We start from the raw sequence: 12,354 nt of genomic DNA, 5'->3' as shown, positions 1-12,354 counted from the left end.
TCTATGAAAGCATCGAGACCTAAAGCTCACTTAAAAAATTTTGTATTAGTCCATTTATTTTTAAGGACCAAATTTCAATGTCCTGAAAACACTGTGTAAACAAATATGCACTTGTCCTTTCCTTAGCAGTGACAAGCCTCCATTTGCATACTTCCACTGTAATTAAATCAGTAATCACATTTGTAGGAGGGACTACCCCGCTTCCACTGATCCAGGGCTAGATGCCCAGAACAGTGAATGTGGAGCTGAAACATTCTTGCATTTTCTAAAAACTTCTTAGGATTCAAATATTATAGCCTGCAAGTCAGCAAAATTAATTACAAGAGAGTGAAAAGACTGATGAGCAACTTAATTTCACCAGAAACTATGAGAACATGCCTTTACTGTGTTGCACTAAAGATGCAAGGGGTTTTTTCTGGGTAGGCAATGGGTGTCTTTTGGTGGGGACATGTTTATCAGATGACAGTATTACTGATACTCTCTATACCTTACTGAAAAGCTCCAAGCACATTCATGTGCACTAGATCAATGATTAATAAGAATAAATAATAAACATGGAGATGGATAAGTTTTACTGTAATCGTTTTACCTCTCACACATTAAGCTCCATTGCTTTTTCTTCATACAAGAGGCACCTTACAAAATAAATAAATAAATCTCCTTTAGGTATAACTGGTGGAACTCCCTCTCTAAGGAGCAGGCATTGGCATTATAAAATTATAAAAGTCAATGATTTCTGAACTTATTCCCCTTTAACACTTTAATCAAATTTAACAAATACCATGCTTACTACTTTACTAAGATTATCAAAATTGGAAACTTGAAGGGACTTTTCCCCAAAAGACCCTGTATTTATTTTTTCATTTTTGCTCTACTGCATACTCTTACTTTTTTTTCCAACAGCTGAGAAGTTTAAGTTAATACAATGCATGTTTCTTCTGGACATCTTAATTTATTAGTCCAAGATCAAGCAAAAATAATTTGAAAAACAAAATGGAAATCTCTATATTGAATTTTACCTGCATTTTTATCCAGAGGGCTAGCTTAAATGTAACCAGTAAGATGCTGCATAATGTATCAAGTTAACTAAGTTATATTAAGTGTCACCACTACATCCACAAAGCCAAAAAATTACATCCTCCCTCCATTAACTCTAAAGATTGAAGTTCTATTAAGATCTATCTCCAGTAAATTTACCAACACAAATAGCTTCAGTGTTCCTCACCTCCTAGGCCTGGATGTAAACTCTGTGGCCCCTGGTTTGGTGGTTGCTGCTGCATCACCATGAAGTTAGGTGGCACATTTCCCTGTTGAACCATAGGATTCCGACCGGGAGAGCTGACAGGCTGCTGAAATCCCTGGGGAAGTGGGTTATTTTGAGGTGGCCTTGGTCCCATCTGCTGCTGAGTTTGGTTAACCGTTGGGGAGGATGCAGGGGATCCCTGCTGGAAGGAGGAGGGTGAGGAGGCAGGAGACTTGTTGGTGAGGTGGGGCTGCTGCAGGGGGGTTGGGACCCTGGAGGGCCCTCCCTGCAAGCTCTTCATCTGAGGAGCTGTGAACTGGCCTGGGTTGCTCATTTGAGGAAAGTTTGTATGGGCTTGTGAGGCCTGCTGGCTGCCAAAGGGATATGGAGGGGGAGGGTGGGAAGGTGTCTGTACCGTGGCTAAGGATGGTCTTGCCTGGAGTTGCTGTTGCATTGGGCCAGGCAAGGGAGACTTCTTCCACCCTTGGCTTGCAGTCATTGTGCCCAGAGAACCCTGGGCTGGAGGAGGCTGAAGGGCTCCAGAAGGCAGCTGGTTCCAGCCTGGAGGAACAGGCACCTGAGTTGGGGCAGTAAACTGGGGTCGAATTCCCTGTGGCTGTTGCTGCTGATGTTGCTGTGGGGGTCTTGCCTGTAGCTGCTGCTGCTGCTGCTGCTGCTGTTGCTGCTGTTGCTGCTGCTGCTGTTGCTGCTGCTGCTGCTGCTGCTGCTGCAGCTGGGGAAAATTAGCTGGGTTCATTTGTCTGTTCACAGGGACAGGCTGCATTGGGTGGTGCGGGGGAGCTAAAGATCCTGAGGGGTGATTCTGTGGCTGTATATGGAGCCCAGAGAGGAGTGGATCCATTGCATCTGTTTAAAGACAGTTAACAAAGCAATAATTAAATTACTGCAACCTAGATCCTACAGCAGTAGTAAATCTCCTGGTTCCTTCAATGAGATGCTTGTGAGCATCTTCTATATGCAAAGCAACATAACAAGGTGACGGAAAGGTAAGTATTGTCTAGAAAGAGCTTATGGTTCAAAAGTGGGTAAAAGAGCCAAAAATAAAATGTGGAGAGCAGTATTTTCCAAAGCATATCCTGGGGGAACTTCTTCAGTCATTAGCGTTACAAGAAAACAAAATAAAATATAGTCAGTTAGGTTTGGGGAACAATTGAACCTAACCGGCTTAGAAGGGCTTCTTCACTGCAGGACTTTTAGCGTCTCCAAGAGGTTAACTGTGAATCTCTAAGAGGAAGGATAAAGCATGAAGCATTTACGAAATTTATTACAGAATTCTCTGCCATAAAGTATCCTGCAGGACTATGTAGCTGAAGGATTGCATTTTTAGGAATGTTGGGTTATAATTGATAAGAGAATGAGAAATTTTTAGAGGAAATGATGACTTTTAGCTTGAAGACAGTGGAGCTTTCATAAAGAAGGTGGCATTTAAGTTGGGCAGTTAAGAACTTGATATCTAAGATAGCTGAATTTTGTAATGATATCTGCAAAGAGTTCCAGCCTCTTCAAACCACAAAGACTGGAGGTCATTACCTGACTGAGAAGCAGGGCGAGGAGTCCTGGGCTGCAGCTCTGAATTGGGGCCTGGTGCCATCATGGAAGATGACACATTTACATTCTGTGGGATCATAACAGTGGCAGGGCTCGTCATCCTTATTAATCCTGAAGGAAAAAGAAAATCCCTAGAATAGAGTACTGGAATTGGTACAACGTTTGTTTTTAAATAAAATATTTCAAGAATGTAAAAAGATACAGAAAATTTCTGTACCCATCATCTACTTTGTTAAAATCTCCCCCATTCCCTTCAGATATGTAAGTAGATACAGCAGAAGCCCCCTACCTCCTCCCAATCTCATTCTATTCCCTCTCTCTTACCTTTTAATTGGGATTAATAGTTCCATGCATGTTTATCTTTATTACATATGTAGGTAAACTGCACAGCATTTTTTGTACACTTTTAATCTCTGTATAAGTGGCATCATACTCTGTCTTCTTCAGTTTCCTTTTCCCCTTAATATTACGTTCTGAGATCCATCCATCTTGACTGCTATAACAGTGATCCATTTTATGGAACCCATACATTCATTCTGCTAATGAACAGTTAAGGTTCTCCCTCCCCCACCCCAATTTTCATTCTTACAATTCTGCAGTGTCATGTATTCTTGTGGACATGTCTTCAGACTATATACTCCAAATTCCTAGGTTTTAAGTATAAAGCATCTTCTATTTTACTAGATATTGGCAAACTGCTCTCAAAAATGGTTACACCAGGGATGCCTGGCTGGCTCAGTGGGAAGAGTGTGAGACTCCAGATCTCGGGTTGTGAGTTCAAGCTCCATGGGGTGGGTGCAGAGTTTTTTTTAAATAAATAAACTTTAAAAAAAGTGGGAAAAAAAGCGATTATGTGAATTTATGTTCCAACTGGCAGTCTGAGAACTACTCTTGTTCCATATCCTTCTAACTTCCATACTATTAGACCTCTTGGGATTTAGCATCCATATTAATAAGTGAAAATACATGATCATCTCTTCATGTCTCTTTGATTTTTGGCATCAAGATTAAAATAACTTCAAAAAATAGCTGGAGAGCATCTTTCTTCTTTGTCTATGCTCTGGAAGAATTAATCTGTATCTATTCTTTAGTTGTTTAGTAAACTCACCTATAAAACTATCTGGGCCTGTGAGTTATACTAATTGATTTATAGGGAGACAAATTTTTAATTATTTCAATTTCTTAAGTAGTTACAGGTTTTTGTAACAGCAGGGGTGGGGGCAGAGGGAGAAGCAGACACCCCACTGAGCATGGAGCCCTTTGTGATGTGATATGGTGCTTGATCCTAGGACCCCAAGATCACGACTGAGCCAAATGCAGACACTTAACTGACTGAGCCACCCAGGCACCCCTCTATTATTTTAAGTTTCCTTACATCAGTTTTGGTTAAATTATATTTTCAAGAAAATTGTTAATTTGCTGATGCTTTAAAATTTATCAGCATGAAGTTATTTACAACTTTTCCCATTTTAAAAAATATAATACATATATTATAAAATCTACCCTTTTGAAGTACACACTTTTCTCCTTCTTTACATTGCTTATGCCTTCCTTCTCTTTTTTTCACCATGTTCATCAGTTTTAATTGTTTTTTTTTTTTTCAAAGAAACATCTTTGGCTTTCCTACTTTGTTCCATTTTGTTTTGTTTTGTTTTTAATACTTTACTTATCTCTGCTCTTATCTTAATTATTTCCTTCCTCCTAAATTATTATTACTCTGCTATTCTTCTTCCCAATTTTTAGGCCAGACACTTAATTAACTTAATTTTCAATCCATGTTCTCCTCTGACACAGTTTTCTGAGGGCTTAAATTTTCTTCCACGTGCCGTATTGGCTACATCTCACAAATTTTGATACATACTATTTTCAATATTCCATTTTCGACATTTTTTGCTGTCTATCATGGTTGCTTTGAAAAAACCAGGGATATTCAGAATGTATTTTAAATTTTCCAAAAACACGGTGTATTTTTGGTTAGCTGTTTTTTTGTTTTTGCCAATGACTTAATTGTACTGTGGTCAGAGAACATGATCTGTGTGATACCAATATCTAGTATTTACTGAAACTTGATTTTAGCAAAATACAGTCAATTTGTATAAATATTCCATTTATGCTTGAAAAGACTAAGAATTTTTGAATTATTAGTGCATGGTTTCTATGTATCTCCTCCATTATATCAATCTACTCTACTTAGGTTATTCAAGCATTATCCTTATTAATTTCCAAAATCAGCTCAATACATCAATTAATAACATAGGTGTGTTAATATCCCCCCAAGGTGTGATATCCCCATACAATCCAGTCCACTTTTGCCTCACATATTTTGAGACTAGATTATTAAGTAATTAATAATTAGTTTGTAATAAAAGTTTAGCTGTCTTCCTGATCATTTCCTTTTACATCATAAAGTGGCCCTATTTATCCTCAGTAATGCTTTTTATCTTGCTGTTTTATCTGATAAAAATACCCTTATGCCCCTTTTCTTGGTTAATATTCACCTGGATTATCTTTTATTCCATTCTTTTTTTTTTTTTAAAGATTTTATTTATTTATTTGACAGAGAGAAATCACAAGTAGATAGAGAAGCAGGCAGAGAGAGAGAGAGGGAAGCAGGCTCCCTGCTGAGCAGAGAGCCCGATGCGATGCGGGACTCAATCCCAGGACCCTGAGATCATGACCCGAGCCAAAGGCAGCGGATTAACCCACTGAGCCACCCAGGCGCCCCTTATTCCATTCTTTTAACTATGAATCAAATCCTCATGTTTTATGTGCTTCCTGTAGGAGCACGTAACTAGATCTGAGATTATTCAATCTGATTAATCGCTGTCTCTTTATCAGTGTTCACAATATATTTACCTTTATTATTAATTGCTGATATATTTTGATTTCCCTTCTTTTTTTTTTTGATACCTCTGCTTTTTACTCTTTCTTTTTCTACAGTGTTTTCCTATTTTTTTCTATGCTGTTTTCCTAATTTGCCTGAATATTATTGGATTTTTTTCCAACATACCCTTCCTTTCTACCCCTCTACTACTAACTTAGAAGTTATACACTTTATTTCTATTATTTTATTTTTATTTTTAGCTATTTTATTTGAGACAGTGCATGTGAGCACACACCAGCAGGGGGAGGGGCAGAGGGAGAAGCAGACACCCCACTGAGCAGGGAGCCCTATGTGATGTGATATGGGGCTTGATCCCAGGACCCCAAGATCACGACCTGAGCCAAATGCAGACACTTAACTGACTAAGCCACCCAGGCACCCCTCTATTATTTTAATATCTTTTGTCAACAGACACACTTGACTTAAAAAGTCTAAACATGTGATCATTATTGCTAAATGAGTCAATACTTATTAGATTTACCCAATGTTTACCATTTAGCTCACCACTCCTTCTTAGATCTTATTTCTTCCATCTTAGGTTCAATTTTCTTCTTCCTGAAGTAGATTCTTGAGCAGTTCATTTAGCAAGAGTCTGTTAATGGTACCTTCATTCAGTGTCTTCAAAAATGTCTTTATTTTATAATACTCTTTATAGTATAGGTAGGCTTAATATTCTAGGCTGTCAATTATTCTCTCATCACTTTGAAAATACTGTTCCAACATTTCCTGGTTTTCAGTGTTGCTGCTGAGAAATCAGCTGTGATCTGATAGCTTTTTGTTTGTAAAAAATTGGTCTTTTGAGTTGCTTTTAACATTCTCTCTGCTTTTTTCATGCTCTACACCCTTACAATTTTGTGTTAAACATGGATTTATTTTTATTTACCTTCTCAGGATTTCTGAGGATTCACATCTTTCACCAATTTTGGAAAAATTTCAGCCATTCTCTCTATTGGTCCTCCTAATCCTAGAGCTATTCTTTCACTAACTATATGCAACTTGGCCAGACTCTTCCCACTCTGGTTCTTTAGCACTAGCAATAGCATCATTGTCTCTCATCAAGCTACCACAATACCAAATGCTCAGACTTCAGTGGAGAACTCTAACTACCGACCCTCTACTATAGATACCAAGCTGGTAGTGTACATCTTCTATGTGGCATTCCATAACAGCCCGATTGCACAGGTCCTGACATATAATAGGAACTCTGCAAACATCAGCTTCAGGGCTCAGGGCTGATCCACCTTCAAGCATGAGCTCAAAAGACTGAAGGCATTATTATCTCACTTGTTTAGGTGAAGAACTGCTGCTTGGAGAGGTACAGCGATTAGCTTGAAGTAACCAGAAAATGGTACTATTAGGATAAGACTTATAGTTTCAATTTTCGACAGCCAAGTCTTTAGCTACAGTTCAGAACAATGGCTTTATAAATCGATGCTCTCCATTCTTCTGCATTTCTTCAAGAGCTATCTGGTACGAGGGGAGGTGAATGACTGGGTATAGTTTCAGGAGGTTACTATGCTTCAACCAGAGTGGCTGTGCTTTTCTGGTTTAGTTGAATAGAAGGTCCTGCAGCAGAAAAAGTTTGAAAGCCACTACTACAGTGGAAAGAATATTGGACTCAGTGTTAGGTCTGTGATACTAGGCCACTGCTACTTGACCCTGGGCAAACTGCTTCCTTTCTGTGAGCTCCAGAGTTTCCTCAGCTTTTTTTTTTTTTTTTTAAAGATTTATTTATTCAAGAGAAAAAAGTGAGAGAGCATGTGCATGCATGGGGGAGGGGCAGACTCCCCGCTGAGCAGGGAGCTCAACACAGGGTTCCATCCCAGGACCCTGGGATCATGATGTGAGCTGAAGGTCATGCTTAACCGACTGAGCCACCCAGGCACCCCTGAAGTTCCCTCAGCTTTAAATGAGAGCCAGCTCAAGAGGTGGAAAGGGAGGGAATAGCAAGTCCTATGGGAGATTTAAAGTTTGGGACTGAGAATCCAAGATGGGGGAGGAGAAGGTGACCTTAGTTTTGTTTGGTCCCAGGAATTCAGCTAGATAGCTGTCAAATCATTCTGTACACTTGTGAACTCAACTGGAGATTTAAGAAAAGGATAGCTACAACTCTACAAATAGAAAAGCAACCACTTTCTGCAAGAATGACAAGACAGAAAAACTCACCTCAAAAAAGAGAACAAGAGGCAGTACTAGGAGCTGGTTATCTGAAAGAATTAATAAGATTGATAAACTCCTGGCCAGATTTATCAAAAGGAAAAGAGAAAGGACCCAAATAAATAAAATGAGTAGAAGAGGACAAATCATAACCAACACTGAAGAATTACAAACAATTATATAAACATATTATAAGCAACTGTTTGCCAACAAATTAGGCAATCTGGAAGAAATGGATGCATTCCTAGAGATGTATAAACTACCAAAATGCCCCAATGTCTATAGCAGCAAAGTTCATGAAAGTAAAACTATGGAAAGAGCCCACTGACAGATGAATGGATAAAGAAGATGTGGTGTTATATATACAGTGGAATACTATTCAGCCATCAAAAAATGAAATCTTGCCATTTGCAAAAACATGGATGGAACTAGAGGGTATTATGCTAACCAAAATAAGTCAGTCAGAGAAAGACAAATATTATATGATATCACTCATATGTGGAATTTAAGAAACAAAAAAGAGGGTCATAGGGTAAGAAAGGGAAAAATAATGACGAAATTAGAGAGGTAGACAAACCATAAGAGATTCTTAATCATAAGAAACAAATTGAGGATTACTGGAGGGGAGGGGGATAGAAAGGTTGCTGGAGGGGAGGAGGTAACTGGGTGATGGACAGTAAAGAGGGCACATGAAATAACAAGCACTGGGTATTATATAAGACTGATGAATCACTGATCTCTACCTCCAAAACTAGTAATACATTATATTTTAATTAACTGAACTTGAAAAATTAGTAAAAATTTTTTTAAAAAAATAAAGCTTGGGACTCACCAAAAAAATAAAAAATAAAATAAATGAGAGCCAACTCAATTCCTTTTCTCTTTTGGGAGTGGAGGGCAGAGGCAGAGAGAATTCCAAGCAGACTCCATTCCCAATGCAGAGCCCGATGCACGGTGTTTGATCTCCCAACCTTGAGATCATGACCTGAGCTAAAATCAAGAGTCAGATGCTTAACTGACTGAACCACCCAGGTGCCCCAAGAACCAACTCAATTCTAATATTTTGTGATTCACAGACTATTGAGTTCAATCTCTAAAGAAGAAATTTCAGTTTACTGGAAAAGTTAGCAAATAATTTATAGCCCTCTCAAATTCTAAGTACCTAAAAACACATATTTTTCCACATATTTCTTCAGATTCCACGTAAGCACACAAGAACTCAGCTCACAGATTCTCAGCCTCAGAGAAAGTGGGAGATGAAAAGCTACATTCTCCACTATGCTATAAACTTCTGAGGGCAGAAAATATTTTATTCATTTCTATCTCCAACACTAAGCAGAGGTCATGTCCTACAAAAGGAACACAATAAAAGTTGCTGCACAGCTCAGTGCTCATCTCTCTACCTTTAAGCATGAGGCCATGCTCTGACTCTACCCTCCTAAGAGTGATTTAAATCTTGCTTTCCTAAACCAGAAAACAGAGATGTATGAGAAACCCCCATCTATTTTGCAGGACCCAAATGATCATACATTAGCAAATAAAGGGAAAAAAGCAAACCAGTAAAATGTCATATAATTGAGTGGGAGATCTCACCTGGACCACCTGCCATGGGAAATGCAGCCTCCATCCTAACGGGATTTCCTGCTCCCATGGGTCCATTCATTCTCACATCTTGGCTTCGGTTCTGAGCCAAAGCTAGGTTGATAGCACCTTCCCCTGAAAATGACAGGTTACAAAAAGGAAACCATCAGGATAAGATGCAAATATACAAGACTTCAGTTTTCTGTGTTTTTGAAGAATTATGTAAGTTTACCTTCAGAGAAAGGGTAAGTGCAATACGATACAGATCTTCCTTCAACTTCACCTGAGCAGGTTTACTTACAGGACGCACACAGAGAACATAATCAGTCCTTACATTACAGCAGATGGGCAATCACTAACGATGTATGGTGTCAGGAGACAGCTTGTAACTCTGAATGTGTATTTTCAACTAGCTCACAGTATGTGCAAGTGTGCATGTGTGTCTATGTGTGAGAAGGAAGAAAATGTTCTCAAAAATTCTCAAAATCCTAGATTACCTTTCAGGAATTTACAATCAGAAGGTAGAGACAGAAGTAGGTTAAATGGATAAAGAACATATGATAGTACAGATGGTACAGGGACACTGTAGTATTTGTGAGCAAAATACCATTTCCCTTTCAAAAACTGTAATATAAAGAGATATCCATTAGAGATGGTAATACAATGAAGAGTAGATAGATTGAAACTCTTACAGCATCTAATGAGTGTAAGACAAACATTTGTATAGAGTTTTAATTTTTATTATTTTTTTAAAGAGTTTATTTATCTATTTGACACAGAGAGAGAAAGAGAGTAAGAGAGCACAAGCAGGGAGAGCTGCAGAGTGAGAGGAAGAGCAGACAGACTCTCTGCTGAGCAGGGAGGCTGATGTGGGACTTGATCCCAGGACCCTGAGATCATGACCTGAGTCGAAGGCAGATGCTTAATTGACTGAGCCACCCAGGTGACCCTATTTTTATTTTCTCAAGATTTTATTTATTTATTTGGGAGAAAGTGAAAGAGAGAGAAAGAGCACACAACTGCCAGGGGTGGGGGACCTTGGGGTAGTAGAAGGAAGAGGGAGAAGCAGACTCCCTGATGATGATCAGGGAGCCTGATCATGACCTGAGCTGAAGGCAGACTTTTAAATGACGGACCACCCAGGCATGCCTGTAGAGTTTTTAATGCTTACAAGATTTTATCTCATTTGAACTTCATAATATCCCGGTAGGTAACATCAATATAACTGTTCCAATTAATTAGAGTAACTCTAAACTTAGAGATAACATAAATTTTACTTGGTTTAGTGATAAAAAGAAATTTCAGGATACTTCCTGCACTTAATCCAAAAATTTTGACTATTGTTACTCTGGATGACAGCACCACCTTGTGGATAGATAGAAGTGTAGCTAGCCGGTGGCTAAGGCATTGCACTGATGGGTATCTTTCCAGCATCATTCCATACTGTGTGGGGTCCTAGTTGAGCCAGATGATAAAGCAGGAAACTAATGAGGACACAGTAGCTTCCTCTGTCTTGTCACTGATAAAGTCACCATTTTGTATTGGGTATTTATATTCAATAGACAGGTAGATTGGACATAGGACACAAGCATCCTACTAAGGGACCAATTTCCAGGGGCTATACGATACTCTAAATTGCCTATAGGAGACAGGAATGAAAGAAAAAGAGATTACAGATCTTGGCGGTTTCCAACAAATGGAAGGAACTATTAATATACCAAACTTGCTAAGACACTGTAAGCAGAAAGAGTATTATTCTTTTCTTTTTAAGATTTTATTTATTTGACAGAGAGAGATCACAAGTAGGCAGAGAGGCAAGCAGAGAGAGAGAGAGGAGGAAGCAGGCTCCCTGCCGAGCAGAGAGCCCAATGCAGGACTCGATCCCAGGACCCTGAGATCATGACCTGAGCTGAAGGTAGAGGCCTAACCCACTGAGCCACCCAGGCGCCCCAAAAGAGTATTCTTCTTGAAATGGACATCAGATCATGTCAGTTCTCTGCTTCAAATTGCTCCATTCCTTCCTGCTGTTGTAAAAATTAAAGCCAAACCCCTCCACACAGGATATAAAGGCCTTAAATGATCTACCTAGTCCAGTGCTGTTCAACAGAAATACAATATGAGCCACACATATAATTTTAAATTTTCTAGAAGCCGCAGTAAAAAGGTTAAGAAACACAGGTGAAATTAATTATAATATATTTTATTTAACTCAGTACATCTATTATTTCAACATGTAACTAATACAAAAAGCTAATGAAATATTTTACGTTCTTTTCTGGGAGTGCTAAGTCTTCAAAATTCACTATGTATTTTACTTATAGCACATGTCAGTTTGAACTAGCCACACATCCAGTGCTCAACAGCCACATATGGCTGACAGCTGACATATTTAACAGCCCAGATGCGGCTCTTGCCTACCTCTCTAATCTCAACTACACTATTTTCTCCTTCAATAATAAGGATTCAGCCTCAGTGACCTTTTTTTAGTTTCTTTATTTTTTTTTTAGTTTCTTAGGCACAGCAAATTAAGCTGCTTCTCACCTCAGGGCCTTTGTATATGTTGTTCCCTCTGCTTACAACAGTTCTCCTGCTGTCTTCACATAAGCCAACTTCTCAATTTTCATGTAAATATAATTAAGTGTCGCAGGCCCCTAAAGACCTTCTCCAATTGTCTTATCCAAGGGTAGGTCACCCTTATCAGAACATCTTATTATTTCTTCAGAGCACATCCATGTAATTACTTACTCATTCACTTGATTTCTTGTCCGTTTTTCCCATCCCCATATAAAAGTAACCATAAATCTGCCCTAGTTCCTTTATACCCGTTGTTCGAGGAGAATTATTAATAGCACCCTTTTTACTCTCAAAAGTGTCAATTGAGATGATAAATTGTATGGTGACCCTAATTATATCCTTAAGA

General features: G+C 38.8%; 1 protein-coding gene across 8 annotated transcripts in view; it reads right to left on the bottom strand.

Moving 5' to 3' along the window:
- Positions 1 to 12,354, bottom strand: part of NCOA6 (nuclear receptor coactivator 6) — a 106,541-nt gene that overhangs the window by 32,836 nt on the left and 61,351 nt on the right. For 7 of the 8 annotated variants that reach the window (XM_032350887.1, XM_032350891.1, XM_032350895.1 and 4 more), the window contains 3 exons: positions 9,447 to 9,569; positions 2,795 to 2,923; positions 1,226 to 2,110 (listed from right to left, as the gene is read on the bottom strand). In XM_032350887.1, coding sequence (XP_032206778.1) covers positions 1,226 to 2,110; positions 2,795 to 2,923; positions 9,447 to 9,569 — 1,137 coding nt within the window. The remainder of the gene's footprint in view (positions 1 to 1,225; positions 2,111 to 2,794; positions 2,924 to 9,446; positions 9,570 to 12,354) is intronic. The other variant, XM_032350894.1, reaches the window with a different exon arrangement.

This window comes from Mustela erminea, chromosome 7, assembly GCF_009829155.1.
Source record: "Mustela erminea isolate mMusErm1 chromosome 7, mMusErm1.Pri, whole genome shotgun sequence".
Taxonomy (NCBI): domain Eukaryota; kingdom Metazoa; phylum Chordata; class Mammalia; order Carnivora; family Mustelidae; genus Mustela; species Mustela erminea.
This window is presented reverse-complemented; position numbering and strand designations above follow the sequence as displayed.